At 40.8% G+C, this 17,699-nt stretch overlaps 2 protein-coding genes across 3 annotated transcripts in view; one reads left to right on the forward strand and one right to left on the reverse strand.

Moving 5' to 3' along the window:
- The window catches only part of LOC147310390 (protein PHTF2), a 57,020-nt gene extending 42,883 nt beyond the window's left edge, over positions 1 to 14,137 (reverse strand). Inside the window, exons 1-2 of one of the 2 annotated variants that reach the window (XM_086269744.1) lie at positions 13,981 to 14,137; positions 3,048 to 3,095 (exon numbers count right to left, since the gene is read on the reverse strand). The gene's annotated coding sequence lies outside the window, so the exon portion shown is untranslated. The remainder of the gene's footprint in view (positions 1 to 3,047; positions 3,096 to 13,980) is intronic. The other variant, XM_086269745.1, reaches the window with a different exon arrangement.
- Positions 14,138 to 14,531: 394 nt separating this feature from the next.
- LOC147310391 (transmembrane protein 60-like) lies at positions 14,532 to 17,326 on the forward strand. The gene is made up of 3 exons (XM_086269933.1): positions 14,532 to 14,698; positions 15,005 to 15,126; positions 15,235 to 17,326. Exons 2-3 carry the CDS (start codon positions 15,043 to 15,045, stop codon positions 15,550 to 15,552), a joined length of 402 nt encoding a protein of 133 aa, XP_086126059.1. The 5' UTR covers positions 14,532 to 14,698; positions 15,005 to 15,042; the 3' UTR covers positions 15,553 to 17,326.
- Positions 17,327 to 17,699: the final 373 nt, after the last annotated feature.

A 17,699-nucleotide genomic window follows, 5' to 3' on the forward strand; every position in this document is an offset into this window, starting at 1 on the left:
CACGAAACAGGTTTTATCTGCATATAAGGAAAGCTTACATAGCTAAAATGATGAGCTTAAAACGATGGGCTGTTAGACTAAACAGGTTAGAGGCCTTCAATGCTGTTCAAACTTCAAAAAGAGATGGAAAAGACAAGAAATTCCGCTTCTTTTTCCCAATTTTGCTACTTGAAAACAAACCTACACATGACTGAAAGAGTCAGGTAGGGTTAGAAGAAGGTGCCTCATCATGGTCCGATCTTTAGCAAAGCAGTTCCCAGAGCTTGTTTTACAATATCATAACTAGACATGTCTTCAGTCAAGACAGAAAACTGCATTATAAAACAAACTTCTTCATTTTTCCATCCTACTCACTTCTAATACAAACTGACAGTCGGATCATGTGTCTTTGGGATCTCTAATGAAAACATGAGCACAGGAGGAGACCTCCTTCACAAGTCTTGTGATGTGTAACACTAGCTGCTCTCCTCCTATCTGGTGCTTCATGTTTCATGATGGGAGTAGGTTACCTCTCTGGGCTGGGTGAGAGGGCACATGTGTGCATGCCTGCAGGAAACATGAGGCTGCACGGACGGCAATAGAGAGTCAAAGGTGTTCTAGGGTGATTTCCTGACTATCTCAAGTCACACCAAACAACCTTACAGTTGATCTACCGTAAACCCTTATAAGTGGACAGCGGGTTTCATTAAAATACAAGTGCAAAGAGCTGGAGAAACTATTCAAAGAAAGATTATGTCCGTTGACTTAACTTTGTACAGCAGTTGTAGCTACACTAGATAATTAGTTATTACTGCAGCTTGTTTTGATTGTATGATTGGTGGCTACTGGCATAGTTACTATACTGCACATAAAAAGGAAAAGTGTAGCCACTGTGATTTCATGCCTCTCTGTTGAGGCAGATGATGTTTCACTGTCAGCTGACACCATGTTTTGGACCCAGAGGAGACCATATTTGTACATGTGAGTGGAGACTGTACAGCTGAAATGCAGACCTGCATGTGTGGTACTTATTGCTAACAGGTTAACGTGTGTTTTATGGCATCATGTTTGTGTATTTGCAACCAATGCAAACGTACTAGCGTGCATTCTTCCAACAACTCAGCAGCATGTAGTTCGACATTTAAGCTGTAAAGTAAGCTTAAACAAGGAAGGGAGAGGCAGGGGAGTTTACCACAAAAGTGACAGGGGCTAAAAAACATCAAAGACTAGAAATAAAAACAAATAAAAATAAAATAAAACAGCATGAGAAGCACAGATACATTGCTCAAGTTCATCAGAAAGCAGACATGTCTGTGCAAACGATGCTCCGCCCCCTCCTCCCCCACTAACATGTAGCAGGTGAGAAAGACGACCATGTGTAGAGCTACTTTACAGCTGTAAATGAAAACACTGCTAACACTGACACGGGTTGGAAGGAGACTCTCTACCGTGGCAACAACTTAAATAAAGACATGAAAGACCACAAAAAAGAAAAACCCTTTATCCCAGAACAAACAGAAAAAGAAACGAAGCGAGGAGGAAGGAAATTAATCACACAGACCCAGACCCCAGCACAGACACAGCTCACCGTTACACTTCTTTCAGAGAGGCAATGAGTAACCAGGTACATAAGATCTTCAGCATTAGTTAATGTTAGTTTAGACTGATTACTACAGACTATATTCAGACATTAAAATAATAACAGTATGACAATATGTAAATTATTCGATTTTAAACAAAAAATGTATATATATTTTTTACCTGAAACCTGATTTATGAAGAATGTCTGATTATAATAACCTTTAACTGTAACCTACAAGTCTTTAGGCACTACTGTCCTGTATTTACTTTTGGTATCGGATTGATACCGAAAGACTCAGACGGACTGCAAGTCACAGACACCAACATCCTTTGTCAGATAATTACAGTGAAAATATTTGAAATGGCACTGAAACAAACAAACATTGCTCACAGGTCCAGTTCAGTGCGTCGAATTAATAAAGGTGAGGCCTCGCAAGTAACTAAGGTTACAGCTCCTTTGTCACGGTAGCTGCCAATCAAAACAGGCACATCCCTAAATTTAAGCCTTCAGATGAGTGTTGCACAGGGTAGTATTCTAGAGAAAAATACTTTTGTTTAATTTGGGGTCTTACTCACTTTTGGAACCTGTGGCCATTAGAGGAACTGGAATTTTTGACACTACCATGATGGCTTTAATTTCATTTTTTTAAGTTGCTGATGGATATGAAAGCCCGTTTCCGCCACACAAAGAAAAAAATTTCGAGAAAATAACTCAAAATTTCAAGTTATTAACTACACATTTCGAGAAAAGTAGCTCGAAATTTTGACTTTTCTCCAAATTTTTAGTTAATGACTCAAAATTTCGAGTTAGCGCTGCCAATCAGTAATCTACGTGAATGACGTCATTTCCTTGTTACCCGGAAACTGAAGCCCTCAGCTACAAATGCTACAGCTAAGCTACCAATATTACAGCCAGTCATGAATGCACAAATTGCTGATTATTTTCAGCATGGCTTCACAAATGATGAAATCCTTGTGTTATTAGCTGAACAACATGGCGTTACTATCAGCAAACGTACTCTCAAAAGCGCCAATTTGTTGCGATCCAGTTTTGAGGGTGCATACCACGTAGATTACTGATTGGCAGAGCCAACTCGAAATTGCCCCAAAAATGTGTATTTTTTGGGCAATTTTGTGTCACCCCTAGTCAGTGGCAACTTGTTGGACTGGAAAACACAGTCCAACAAACACACACACCACGAATACCAACCACAGACTTTGTTCACTTGACGCGCGCACACACAAACACCAAGTGTTTGCTACTTGTCTGACCTTCTCAAAAGGGAAGTATTGCTTTTTTCACAGTCTCATTTTTCCATCTGTCTCTCTTTTTCAGACACAGTGAACAGAACTCATGAACTGCTGTTGCCATCTGAGCAGAGCAGCTCTGTGTGTAAGCTTGACTGAAGACACCCTCATAACCGTCTGTGTGAGGTTTCAAGAATCTCCTCCATTTCATTCAGAGGGCACTCAGACACAGGACTCACCTCTGTTTGGGCCGTGTAGCTTGACTGGAGACTGTTGAAACCAGACGACTGTAAAACAGAAAGAGTGTCGTTTCAGACTACTTGCAATGAAACGATCGCATTTGAGGTTCAAAGCAACAGCAGGTGTTTGTGTGCATCTCAGGCTCTCACGTACTATACTGGCTTTCTGGTCATTAGGGTTGCAAAATTCCCGGAATTTTCAAAGATGGAATCTTTCCATGGGAATTAACGGGAATTAACGGGAATTTATGGGAATAAACGGGAATTAACGGGAATTTATGGGAATAAAGTGGGAATTTTCAAAATTGAAGGTTGGCTCTTCTTAGGGAACTTAAATATAGTTGAGGAAAGTATATTTTAGCATAATATTGACAAAAACAAACAAATGCAATTCAAATACACTTGAATATCCATGCCATTCCTTAATCACATGTACAGAGCACAAGCTTGCTGCATGGCTATTGAGACCACCTACTGGCACTGTGCATGCCTCCATCACATGTACACATGGACCACACTTTTGAGCCTGAAGGACAAAGAGTATTAAAGGCACACATTTGAGCCTGTGGACTTAACAAGTGAGGTAAGTTTTGATGATATTATGGGAAAATATATTCATTAAATGTTTAAATTGTGAATATCACATAAAATGTATTAATCTGGTAGATAGCAATCTGATAAGATGCTAAATAAAATGCTAGCATCTTATCAGATGCTAAATAAAATGCTAGCATCTGATAAGATGCTAAATAAAATGCTAGCATCTGATAAGATGCTAAATAAAATGCTAGCATCTGATAAGATGCTAAATAAAATGCTAGCATCTGATAAGATGCTAAATAAAATGCTAGCATCTGTTAAGATGCTAAATAAAATGCTAGCATCTGTTAGATGCTAAATAAAATGCTAGCATCTGTTAGATGCTAAATAAGCCATAGCTAGTATAACATAAAGAAGATGCTAGCTTCCTCATTTGGTTGTTTTGTTTTGAAGATCATTCCAGTTGTTTAGCTAGCCTTACTATTTATATCTGTTTATTATCATATTGCAATTGTATTATTACGATCTCTTGCATTGCATTAGCATTTTTACAAGCTCTTGTTTTATTTTACAGAAAAATGCCACGTGCGCTATCTGATGTGTGGAGACATTTTACACCAGCTAATGTACAAGGGAAATCTGTATATATGTGTAAGTATTGTGATAAGACGTACGTGAAGAATGCCACAAAAATGCAGCAGCACATTGCAAAGTGCAAAAAAATTCCTCAAGGCCCAACACATGCAGCAGCCAGGAGTTCCACTCAAGGGGAAAATGAATCTGTTTCAGCTGTATCAGAGTCAGATACCCACTCATCAGCTCCTGGTCCCTCTGGCATCAGAGGATTCTTTGATTTTATGGATGACACTAGCCAGAAAAACGCAGATGAGTGTTTCGCTCGTGCAATCTATGCAACTGGCTCACCCCTGATGCTGACATCCAATGTGTACTGGAAGAGATTTTTGAATGTTCTCCGACCAGCATACATTCCCCCAACCAGACATGCATTGTCTACTCATCTACTGGATGAAGAGTTCAGTCGAGTTCAAGCAAAGGTGAAACAGACCATTGACCAAGCTGACTGTATTTCAGTCATCTCTGATGGATGGTCCAATATCAGGGGACAAGGAATTATTAACTACATAATCACCACTCCTCAGCCTGTGTTCTACAAGAGTGTAGACATAAAGGAAAACAGACACACAGGCCAATACATTGCAGATGAGCTAAAAGTGATCATCAATGACCTTGGACCAGATAAGGTTTTTGCACTGGTCACTGACAATGCAGCCAACATGAAGGTTGCCTGGGCACATGTGGAGGAGACCTACCCTCATATAACTACTATTGGCTGTGCAGCCCATACACTAAACCTTCTCCTAAAAGACATAATGGCACTAAAAACAATGGACACTCTGAATAAGAGAGTGAAGCAAGTTCTGAAATATGTTAAAGGCAAACAAGTAACTTCCGCTACATTTCTGTCAAAGCAAAAGGAAAAGAACAAGAGTACTACACTGAAGCTTCCCAGCATAACGCGATGGGGTGGTGTTGTTATCATGTTTGACAGCCTTCTGGAGGGAAAGGAGTCTCTGCAAGAGATGGCCATATCCCAGTCTGTAGGCATCGACAGTGACATCAAGAAGGTCATCTTGGATGATGTGTTCTGGGAAAGAGTATCTAGCAGTCAGAAAATCCTCAAACCTATTGCAGCAGCAATAGCGAAGATAGAGGGGGATGGTGCCATCTTGTCAGATGTCCAGTGCCTTTTTGCAGAACTCAAAGAAGAAATCCAGACAATTCTGCCCACTTCCCTACTACTGAAAGCAGAGGAAACGGCTGTGGTCAAGTCATTGGAACAGCGGAGGGAGTTCTGCATGAAGCCAGTGCATGCAGCAGCATACATGCTGGACCCCAAATATGACAAGGGCATACTTTCCGGGGAAGAGATCAACGGTGCCTATGCGGTCATTACAGCCATGTCTGACCACCTGGGTCTCGATAAAGGCAAAGTTCTAGGCAGTTTGGCAAAGTATCGAACAAAGCAAGGCCTTTGGAAAGGGGATGGAATATGGCAGTCATGCCAGCACATATCTGCAGCCACCTGGTGGAAGGGACTATGTGAATCTGAGGCCCTTGCACCTGTAGCCTCCATCCTCCTCCAAATCCCACCATCATCAGCCGCCTCCGAGCGCAACTGGTCACTGTTTGGGAACACCCACACAAAGGTTCGCAACAGGCTCACAAATGTGAGAGTGGAAAAGCTGGTCGGCATTCGGGCAAACCTACGGCTCTTTGAGCCTGACACAGAGCCATCCTCAACAAAGCTGGAAAGTGACACTGAAGAGGAAGACTCAGAGTTGGATGCTGAGGAAGTGGACATGTTGTTGGATGATGATGAGGTCCAGGAAGAGTCTATTGACTGAGCAAAAATGAGAAAAGAGGATTGCTTGAAGGAAAATTTGAATGTTTAATGGGACGTTTTGGAGGATAAGTGGCATTTTTCATTTAACCTTTTGAATGGGACTTTGTGGAGATTTTTGGACAGGGGGCATTTTTGAATGAGCGGGGTTAGGGGATGGTAATATTGAACTCAACATTTCTGTTTTTATTCATCCATGAAACAAGTTATTGAAACGTGTTCTATTCTACTGTACTTACAAATAAATCTGTTTAAATATCTGTTGAAAACATTTTGCATGGAGGTTTTCTTATGATTTCTGTTTATATTTATGCTTGGAAATAATATATTCCCAGTTAGTTCTCCTAAATTCCCATTAATTTCCATAATTCCCATTATTTCCATGGACAGTTTCCAATATGGAATATTTCCAAAATTCCCAAGCTTAACTTACCATGGAAATTTACCGGAAACTTTTCGGAAATTTACCGGAAATTTTCCGCCCCTTTGCAACCCTACTGGTCACTCACTAAAATGGGGCTCTAATGCATGTGCAAGTGCCTCCTGAGCACTGTGTAATTGGACTTTGGCATGGGTCCATGTCACGAGACTCCACAGGGGGGGTTAAAAAGCAGCGTGTATCATTTGCTGAACTTCAAATGAACACAAACACAGAAAGTCTGCCTGCAGACAGTATGAATTCTCAGAAACTGTAATGATTAACAACAGGCAGCAAGGGACCCAAATATTCAACCTAACAGGGCAGCTCTTGTTTAAAGTCAAGAGAAGGATTGGAATAATCACAATCATCCTCACAATTCTTCCTTCATCATCGACATGCTGTCGTTATTGCCATCAATTTACCCTCAACAATAACCTTCCAGGTAATAACAGGGCAGGCAGTCCCAGCATGTCCTGAAGTAATTCCTAAAACGCCACACTTTCCCCCTAGAATCAGAGTTTTACGACTCAGAAAATTATGAGAAAATTGCATTTACATTTAAACCAATCAGACTCAGATAAAAATAAACAAACAAACAAACTCAGGTAATTTGTGCTAGTAAATGATCAGATATGATTAGCATTATTACATTATTGTAATGTCATACTGAAGTGATGGACAACAGTAAAAACCCTTCGCAATTACCCAAGTTAAAGAATGACTTGTAACCTCAGGGAGTCATGAAATGATCTCCTTATCGCATTAAGAGAGATAAGACAGGATGCTTATTTAAAAAAAAAAGAGTTTGCAACACAGCTGAGACCTTATGACTTTAGATATGAGGCTTTGTGGTAAGTTTCACTTATAGTCCAGTATTTTGTTTCACAGTGATGAAGATGTATCCCAAATGGGGGAAGAAGAAACACGAAACAATCACGCTGGTTGGTTACAGTAGCTTAGATGTGTAAAAGAGGGGAACCTGCCCTTTGCTGCCAAAAAGCCAATCTAAGATCTCAATCACTTTGAATTGCAAAACCTTGCAAGAGGCGTCCGATGCTCCTGTCAGTTTGGCTGCACTTCCTGTTCACAATAATATTCTTATCAGCTCGTGATGTGTGACCAGTTTGCAGAACTTTCATACAGAGAGCTCTTTTCTGAGAAAAATTATTAAAAGCACCTGTGTGTGTACATCAGCTGGCACCAGTAGGATAATGCACAGAGCTGTATCAATCCAAGCAGAACTACAGCGTTTAGCACGGATCCTCATCGGGTCCAGAGTCAAAATGCTCCCACTGGTAAAACCTGATGTACTGAAATGCCTACCAGCTCTCAGGACATAACCTCTTGATCCACCACTAAATATTAAACATTTGATTTTATTTCTTTTATGTAGGTGGATTTTCTTCCATTTAACATGTGCTCATTAGAGACCTCCAGCTGTCAAGAGGAGACTATATTGAGCTTTAATTACACACAGTTCTCATAAACTTTATAGAGTCTTTGACAAGTGGCATTTATAACCAGAGCATTAATGAGATCTAGCTCACAATTCACAAGCTACTGCCTGTAAAAACAGCAAATGTAACCTTGACCTTGAGCACAACTTGGGTAAAGATCCGTTTGATAAGGTCACTGGTCCTTCACCAAATTGAGGACAAGTCCTCAGACCCCATTAAGTCTTAGGGGAGATGGTTTTGCAGTGATTTGAGTTTGTGCCACACAGCAAGGAGCTGCTGGGCTCAAACACCTTTTCTGAGGAGTCTGGCTGCTCTGTTTGGCTTTCCTGTCCAACTACTGCTTAAACAGGTGAGTCTAAACTGGTTGACGGTCTATTAGCAGTCTGATGGACTGTTGACCTGTCCATGATGTAACCCACCTTTCACCCTATATCTAAAACTGCCCATTTTTCTTCTTTAATGTTGCTGTGCATTTTGACTGCTGATTTAGTATATCACAAAAAAAAGTTATCTTTTTACCCAGACTATTTTGTCCTCATAATCACTGAAAGCTATAATCGCCACTGAGATTAAGCTCAGAATAAATGGCCCAGTCCTAGTGGATTCGGGACGTTTATAGAACAAGAATTTCCAGAGGCATTACTAAATGTTTCCTTGTTCTTATTTTGTATTAAAGCAGCATTCAGACTTAACAGGATGCGTGCATTTCTGTGACTTCCTGTGTAAACTGTTGGAGTCCCAACTGCAGCTTCTGGTCACTGCCACCTTGTTACTGACTGCTCTTTTAGCTGCAGTACAGCTAAGGTGATAACAAAGAAATGGTTAAGTGATTATGAGGTCAACTGACCTTTCTGCTCACAATCACCACTGCAGTGACTTTATTTCTACGCATGATATCACTTCCATGCAGGCCAAGCTGCAGCCGTAGCATAAAATAATATAGCAGATGAGTGTGTGATATAACCATGTTGCAGCTGATGATATAACAAGCTCTGCAGGCAGATTCACGCTCCACAAAACAAAATGCAATCCATCGTCTCAGAGCTCCTCAAAGAGACAAATAAATGAAGGGGGAATGCAACAAGGAGACAACTAAGGCGACTAGGTGAGGATGAGATTGAGATGCAGAGAATGCACTCTCACGTGTGCAAAAGTAGAAACTATTTACAGAAACACTGCTTTTATTTTAAATTACTTTAATTACTAAAGCTAGAAATAACAGCCCAGAGAACATATGCAAGAAGTGGGATCTCTCTCTAGCCAGCCTTGAGCATGCCTTCATCCACACTTTGTCAGGTGAAGACAAATGACAATTAAGGCCTTGCAGGACCAAGAGACTCTTGCAATGTCCAAAGGGTGTAAAAATATACAGAAGGCCACTCAACGAGGGAGTCACTCTCTACAAGTCACATTTGTGTGTGCACACAACGATGCGGTGCAGATACATGGTCTGACTTGTAGTAGTGGACCAGCAGATGATTAATCAGTGTTTTAAAGGCACACGAGCTGCCGAGTCCTACCCTGTTTGTGTGTCTGGGCATTAACAGGAATCCCATGTGTGTGCAACACCACAGTGAATATGCAACATAACACAAAAGTGAGCTATTTTCTGTCAGGAAGAAAACAAACAAACTGCACTTCTGAACCACAGCTTCCTGCAGCGAGGCAGGAAAACGAGCACTGATCTGCCTTGCTCAAAGGCACTTCATAATGGATTTAAGTGAGATCTCTGATATCATTCCCAGTTTTTTTCTTGTTAAACAGGTAGTTCCTAGTAGCTCCTTTTGGGGAAAACCCATTCCTGTTGATGATCATATGACTAACACAACCCTACTGAGTCTAAGAAAACTATATTTCTCTACCCCGAATACGAGGCCCTACAGTATAAGCTGTACATGGGGTTCACAGCAAGCGAGATTAAAGGTTTGCTTAGCTGTTGCACAAGTCACATACTTGCAGTTTGATTAAAAAAAAATTAAAAAAAATAAAAATGTTCCACTCCTGGCTGAATTGCAAACACAGTCAGGTATAACTGCTCCAACAGCGGAAAAAACTCAGCAGCTGATCATTTTTACTGCTGTTGTCACCGTGTTTGTAAGGATAATCAGGATAATCTGATCTGCTTCTTCAGCGTGTACGGCTTAATAGGAAAAAGTGATTTTTAGGCTTAAAAGCAACTCAACCGGTGCGACACAGCGGACTAATTTAGAGGTCGAATTATGACTGCAGATAGAAATCTGGGTGAGCGATGACTTTGTTGGTCAGACATTGGAGCAGACAGACAGGCTCAACGATAAACTTGTTGGATAATCAGTAGGCCTGCCAAACTGAGAGCCTGACCCCCTGCAGAAGCCTGCAGCAGTTTCACTTCTCTGACACAGTCACTAACAGGTTTTAAAGCAGAGTAAAATAGAGTAGAAGAGACAGATAAAGATTTGAATAATGTAGATGAGCACGAGGCGAACTGCTGTTACTGGCCTATCACATATATTGGCACATCTGTTAGTCGAGATACACAGATATGAAGGACATGCACGGACATTTGTATTGGTTTTTTTTTTTGGTTTTTTTTAAATAGAGTGGCTGTAGCCCTCAGCAATATCTGCAGCACATGCAGCAGAGTACATCACAGCTTAGCAGACTATGGGCACCCTGATGGCTTCAGATTACCTGTATGCCTGCAAGCAGTTGGCTGGTTAAAAGAAATGCAATGTTTATGGACAGCCACAAAAAACAGACAAAATTATAGCTGCTTAGATGCATGTTTTAATTGATTTAAAAGACTGTGTAGGAGGGCACTAATATTTTTTGTGCCATTTTATGTCCTATACGCTACCTTTCACTGTATTTGCTGCTTTTTTAAATATTGTGTTTGTATAGCTTGAACCAGATTTGATATAAATGGGTCTTCGTAGTTAAATAAAGTGAAAAAGCATTTGCCTCCCTCTAGACTTCTTCCTGTTTTTGCTTGATACGTGTGCATGTTTCAGCTCAAATACATTTTACATATCAGGCAAAGATAAACCTAGTAAAGAAAAATCTGATTTTAAATCATTTGTTATGCGTTTCACGTTACTGTGGAGGAATTTTGGCTCATTCTTCTTTGCAGAGTTGTTTTAAATCAACCACACTGGAGAGTTTTCCCAAGTATGAACAGCCTGTTTAAGGTCAAAGCATCTCAATCAGATTCAAGTCTATTTGGAGGTGGACTTGGTGTGTTTTGGAAAATTTGCATAACCAAAGCGAGCTTGAGTTTCAGGACACAAACTGATGGCCGGACATTCTCCTTCAGGATTTTCCAGTATAGAGCAGAATCCATAATTACATCAATCACGGGACGCTGTCCAGGTCCTGAAGAAGCAAAGCAGCCCCAGACCATCACAGTACCATGTTTGAATGTTGATCATGTTTACACAGGAAGTCACAGAAACACACATCATGACGTTCATTTTGTGAAATGCTGTGTTAGTTTTATGCTGGATGTAACAGGACTCAGACATTTCAAAGCGTTCAGCTGGTGTTCAACTGGTGCACTCTTGGAGTATTTTTTTTATTTTTTTTTAAAATAGGCTGGCCACTCCTGGGAAGGGTCAACACCATTTCAGGTTCTCTCCATTTTTGGATAATGGTTCTCACTGTCCTTCGCTGAAGTCTCAAATCCTTAGAAATAACCTTTTCCAGACTGAAGATGTCAACAACTTTGCTTCGCATCAGTTCTTCCGTTTCACTTTAGATTGTGAGACGAAGAGTTTCTTTTTGAGATCTTTTAGCCTTCTTCATGTTGTCAGACAGGTTCTAGAGAAGCGATTTCACGAGTCAACAGACCTGGCAGTAGGGCTGGGCCATATTATACCGTTCACGGTAATACCGGTATAATGTTAGGCAACGATAGGAAAATGAAATATCGCGATAGAATGGGAGTAAAACGCGCATGCGCAGTGCCTTTGTTTTCATACGCACATGGCCGATTGTTGAGTGAAACAGATGAACCAGAATTGGTTTGTAAAAATGGTGCAACTTCCGTGATGTGGAACTGGTTTGGTTGTTGTCCGTCAGATACACGACAAAGCACATTTTTTTGCAGAACATGCAAGCGGCCGTCATTATTGTCGTATTTGTCGGACTAAGATGCTCTTAAATCTGGGAGTAATCTGGGTCCTAAACTCCGTATGTTTCAGGTCAAACAACACTGCAGCATCACTGAGAGTTAAAAACTGTCTAAATTCTTTCATCTTTAATAAAACGATCAACATTGCTGCTTTACCAGGTGTAACTATAAAGTTTAACTTCCAGGCATCCATGAAAACAAGTTATTACATTTAACGGAGTTAGAAGTTAGCAGGAAGCTAGCGGAAGTTAGCTCGCTAGTTACCTAAACATGATATAGCATGTTCTGACTGAGAGATTTCTGAAAAAATTCAAACGTACAGCTCTGCTATCACTTCCAACACAAATGAAGACAGGAAACTAAACAGCAGTGACGTTTGTAGGGTTACTGAAGTTGGGCTAGCTGCTATATAATGATGTGCTACGTGATCGCTAGCGACACAGCTATGTTAGCATAACATAAACAGTGAAGCTGGAGGACGAACACTAACACTTTTCCACTTATAAAAGTTAACATGAAGGTTCCTCATGGTTAGAGACAAATGCAATCGCATGGCAGGATGCTGTACACGGACCAAACTTCAGTCAGGAGAACAACTGAGATAATCCATCCACAATACGAGGTTAGTCATTAATATACTGCAACAACATGGGAATAGAGCAGCTGCCAGAGAATTCAACATTAATGAATCAATGGTACAGAAGTGGAGGAAGCAAGAAGAATGAGTTTAATAAAGTTTGATTTATCTGACTGCTTTGTTTCGCTTAATGTGCCTTATAATCCCGTGCACCTTATGGTCCGAAAAATGCGTACTGCACACTGCAGTTTAATGTTGCAAAGCACCTCTTTTTAACTTCAGTGGATATTATACATGGTTATGCTCAGGATATGTCAGCCCATTTCTACTGGAAATGTCTTTTGGTTAAACTTTCAGCAAGGAATTTGCATTTGCACTGTTACATTTTTATAAAGCTTTAATGTACATAAAAACCAGCTTCTTGTTTAAGTGAAAATAAATGGAAGGTTGTCTTTTTGCGCTAGTAACGTTGTGGAGTTGTATTTTGTCTCGCATCAATTATATCGTCAGTTATATCGTTATCGCAAATTTTCAAATATATATCGTGATAAATATTTTTGGCCATATCGCCCTGCTCTACCTGGCAGTAATTAGGCCTGGGTGTGGCTAGTTAAATTGAACTCAGCTGGCCAAAAAAAAAGTGGTTAATCACATGGGGGCAATTATTTTTTTACGTAACTTCAGGTAGATTTGGATAGCTTTTTCTCTTAATAAATGATACCATGACTTAAAAACTGTATTTTGTTTTCACTCAGCTTATCACTGTCTAATATAAAAATTTGTTGACCTGAAACATGCAAGTGTGACAAATGTGCAAATAAATAAAATAAAAAAGCAGGCAAATACTTTCACACAGCAGTTTAGCTTGAATAGTAAATCAGTCAGAGCCTAACAAAATGCCATGCAATAAACGGTATTACTATAAAGGTGATAGTTAAGAGCAACCCTACTTGCCTATTTTATTTTTTATACAAGTTTGATTGCTTTCTCAGTTGATTTTTTATCTTTTTACTTGCTATAGAAATACTGTTAGAAAAGATTGTACTAAAAATCTTATTCTTAATAACATTGATGTGGAAGATTTAAAAATAGCAAAGAGGTAGAGGAAGTAAAACACAGGCTAAAAATGTCAACGTTTGCATTACTGTGAAGTAAAGCTCGGTCCACTATGAGTGGGGAAACACATGCAGCTAATTTTGATGCTAGCTGGCATGTAGCTGGAAGCAGCCACTGTGCTTTCGGGTAGTCTTCGTGGTTATCTTGGTTCATATACAGACAGTCCTCCTCCCTTCTGCCAGGCTATATGTTAGCTGAGCCACCGGCAGGCATAACAGCCCACACAGCTGTCTTTAACCCCGAAACCCTGATTACTGCCGTCTAAACGCGCCGTGCAGTCGCTCAGTCTTACCTCTTTGACTGCGAAGGCGGCTCCAAGTCCACAGACAGAGCTCAGGCGCGCTTTCTAAGCGTAGTTTATAATGAACTTGAGCTAGCCAGCCTTGTCCATTGTCTGGAGGAGATGCTGAGTATCTGCTCGCCAGTGTTTCAAGCATTAGCCTTTCCCTTTCTGTCTCTCACTGTAAAAATACTACTTCGGCCCCCTTACCGTAAACCGCCGCATAAAGGCGCAGTTATATTTTCAGCAAATAATCGCCATCGATGGTTGGCAAATAGGAAAGAAGACTAGGGTCACACATGAATACAATAAGTATTTCGAAAGTCAAAAAACGAGAAAATACAGGGTTAAAATTTTAAATACCATCACGACGAATAGGATATAATCAGAAACGCCGGGGGGGGGGGAATAAAAAGAACTTTACTTACCTCTAGTGGACGTGAAAACTCACTACAGGAAAACCCAACAACTGCTTTGCGCATTCGTGAACACTTTACGGTTACAACGCAGCGTGACGGACATTAAAACAAACGTGAGGAGCACCAATCGGCTCCCAGGAGAGGCGGGACCCGTATGGATAACGGACCTAAAAAAATCTCCCAGTCTATTTTTATTAACGGACACGTTTGCTGATAATTACATGACTGGCTATAAGAAACGATATGAGAATGTGAATGCGTAGGACACATTGGAAGGAAGATGCTGTCTGCCGAGCTGGAAACACACTAAAGTAAGTCACAGCCAGCGATTAGCACAATGCTATTAGGCTGTAACAGCTAGCTCTAATTGCAGTGTTTTTAATCTGACAATGAATACAATTATGGCATTAAATTATTATTTCAAAGCGGCCATCAGCGAAATGTTGTTTGATGCTGCAACGGAGAGCATAGCTGACACCAAATAATCCAGTTAGTTCTGATTCCTGCCTTGCTGTCAGTTTTTAAATCCACGTTTTATGCTACAAAAGCATGCATTTATCATTATTTAACATATTTTCTGATTATAACACGTGCACATGTGGTCTGTCTGTGTGCAGCTTCTGTCTGTCTCCTCCTCTGGTCTCCACTGAGTGAGATGTCTCTGGCTCAGAGGGTTTTGTTGACCTGGGTCTTCACCCTGGTTTTCCTCATTATGCTGGTGCTCAAATTGGATGGAAAGGTAACAGTTTCCATAGCTTCATCAGCAATCTCCACCCAGTCTCCATCCAGTGACACATTCCTCCCAACAACCTCAACTATTAGCATCTTCTCCCTTTCCTCTCTACAGGTGCAGTGGAACTGGTTCCTCATCTTTCTCCCTGTCTGGGTTTTTGATGGCATCCTCATCCTCATGCTCGCCATCAAGATGGCAGGCCGCTGCAAGCCGGGATACGACCCGCGCAACGGCTCTCCAGACCTGCGCCTGCGTAGCTGGTACCTGACAGCCATGCTGCTGAAGCTCGGCTTCTGCCTGACGCTGTGCGCCAAGCTGGAAAGGCTGGCCGACGTGAAGCTGACGTTTGTGTGCATACCACTGTGGACCATGTTAATGGGGGCGCTGGTGGAACTGGGGTTGAATATCTTTCCTGAAAGGAGAGAGGCTTAGTAGCCGCCTAAGATCTCAGCGTGATTTGCATCACCCTCGACAAACCTGTGTAAAAACACGAAGGCAGACATTGGGAGGAGATTTGTGTTTATCTGGTCTCGGCTTTGTGAAATAGGAGCTTAGCCTGATTATGTTTCCAGAGAAGAATCAAATCTCCACATCAGCTATCAGTATTACTGTTAAGAACAAGAGACTTTGTGTAGGCAGATCACACAGTTGGAAGTGCACAGATTTCGTCATAACTTACTCGGAAAATGTGGCCTGACCTTCATCACACTCACAACTGCAGAGAAACACAATCTGGCTAAACTAATGAAGCACAAACTGGATTTTGCATGATGTTATAAAAGATGAAATAACTCCCATGCCCAGGCTGGAGAATGGACGTGAATCTGAAAAAGCACCTCAATGAGATCAGAGAGCAAACAAAGCCTGGTTCTTGATAAAAATCTGCCTTTTTAAAGAAAACCTGGAAGGGGTGAACCACGCTTTCGTTTCGGTAACTTTCCCAGGAACTTAGAAGAAGCATTTGCAGGTTCACAAAACTGGAAAAATGTTTTTCGAGTCACACTAAGAAGAACTCTGAGGATATTCAGGAAAGCTGCCACCTTGCCAGGGAGGTGAAAAAGAAACCAAGGGTAATGACAAAAACACCTCCAAACAGCTGAATAAAGTTTACCATAAGAAAAACACTTAAGAATGATGTTATTGGAAGAACTTGAGGAAGAAAAGCACACTACAATACATGCCATATTTGGAAAAGACTATATCTGAGCACTCAGTCTTTTGGACAACAGTAAATAAAAGCTCACCCCAACAGCGAAGCACGGTGGAGGTACCATCATGGTTTGGAGCTGCTTTGCTACCTCACAGCCTGGACACCTGTCAGAATTTATCACCTTAACCCGAGTGGACATTGTTGGTGCTAAAGGAAGTGCAATGGGCCTGGACTGTGAGCGATCACGCTGTGTTTTTTATACAAATATATACATGCTAGTTTAGTCATATTATAATCTTAAACCTTTCTTGCAGCTGTGGGTGTTCAGGCCTCATCAGTGTTCATCAGTAGAGCTGGGACTCTACTGAGCTGCTACTAAGTCATGTAAACATGGCAAAAATAGCTGAAAGAGGGCCATATGGGAACAGCTATATCTGTAAAACTACTGTGAAGCCAACACTGGAAGCAAAAAACCCAAAACATCCTCTGATGCTTTGTGTTTTTATGGATTGAAAATGTCCAGTATTGTTTTTCTAAAGTTTCTTTTTGCTGAATGTAAATGACGGCAGCTGCACAGGCAGGAACTGAATCTACTTCCTGTGTAACTATCACGCTCGCTACAAACTACGGTGTAAATTTTTGACTTGTTTTCCAGGTTTATTTTTTAAAACCTTTAAAAGACAGCAGCGAGCTTAGCTGCAAACACAGAAGTGGGGGATTTAAGAAGCATCTGATGTGCCATTTTCCACAGGCTGCCCTCTCTGCCTTATACAAGTTCTCTTTTGTACTTTCATCATCATGTGTTCTCTTTAACTCAGTCTCTGCACTCAAGTCCAAAACTCTGATCACAAATAAACCTTTGTGTGGTTAAAAAAAAATTATAGTTTTAGCCACGAGAGCACCGAGCTGATTCCAGTTTCATAGTTTCATAGTCGGTTGACTCTGTGCATGGGTGAAAATGTATTTAGCGCCATCGGTTGTTTCCTTGTGTTATTTTGCATTGAAATTTTGAAATTGCATGCATGTGTTATAATAATAAACTAGTGATTTACACTACACTGTGTGTCTCAAAACGATGCTTAAAAAGTGGTTCCAAATTAAAGGTTGGCATCAGTTAGAGCTTGTTGAAAACAAAGTATTGTGGTTGGGAAAATCCCTCTGGGACGTAACCTGAAATGAACCGTGAGGCAGCCAATCAGCTAACAGCAGGGTGTGCGTGCACGCTCTTACACATTAGCTCCTCTGAAACGCGCGCACGAGTTTATCTGGCGTTACGTAACACTCTAATTTAATGGTTTATGACAGGATTTTAAAGTTTAGATGTATTTGTATTGTGAAAAAAAACTAACTATGAGAAACTATCCAAAAACACCTTTAAAGAAGATGGAAAAGGCAAGTATCTCATTTTATTTTATGCGACTAAATGTTA

This window comes from Aulonocara sp. 'chitande type north' Nkhata Bay, linkage group LG17 (assembly GCF_057382095.1).
Source record: "Aulonocara sp. 'chitande type north' Nkhata Bay isolate Kocher_YH1m ecotype deep benthic linkage group LG17, A_spYH_male_GT1.1, whole genome shotgun sequence".
Lineage (NCBI taxonomy): Eukaryota > Metazoa > Chordata > Actinopteri > Cichliformes > Cichlidae > Aulonocara > Aulonocara sp. 'chitande type north' Nkhata Bay.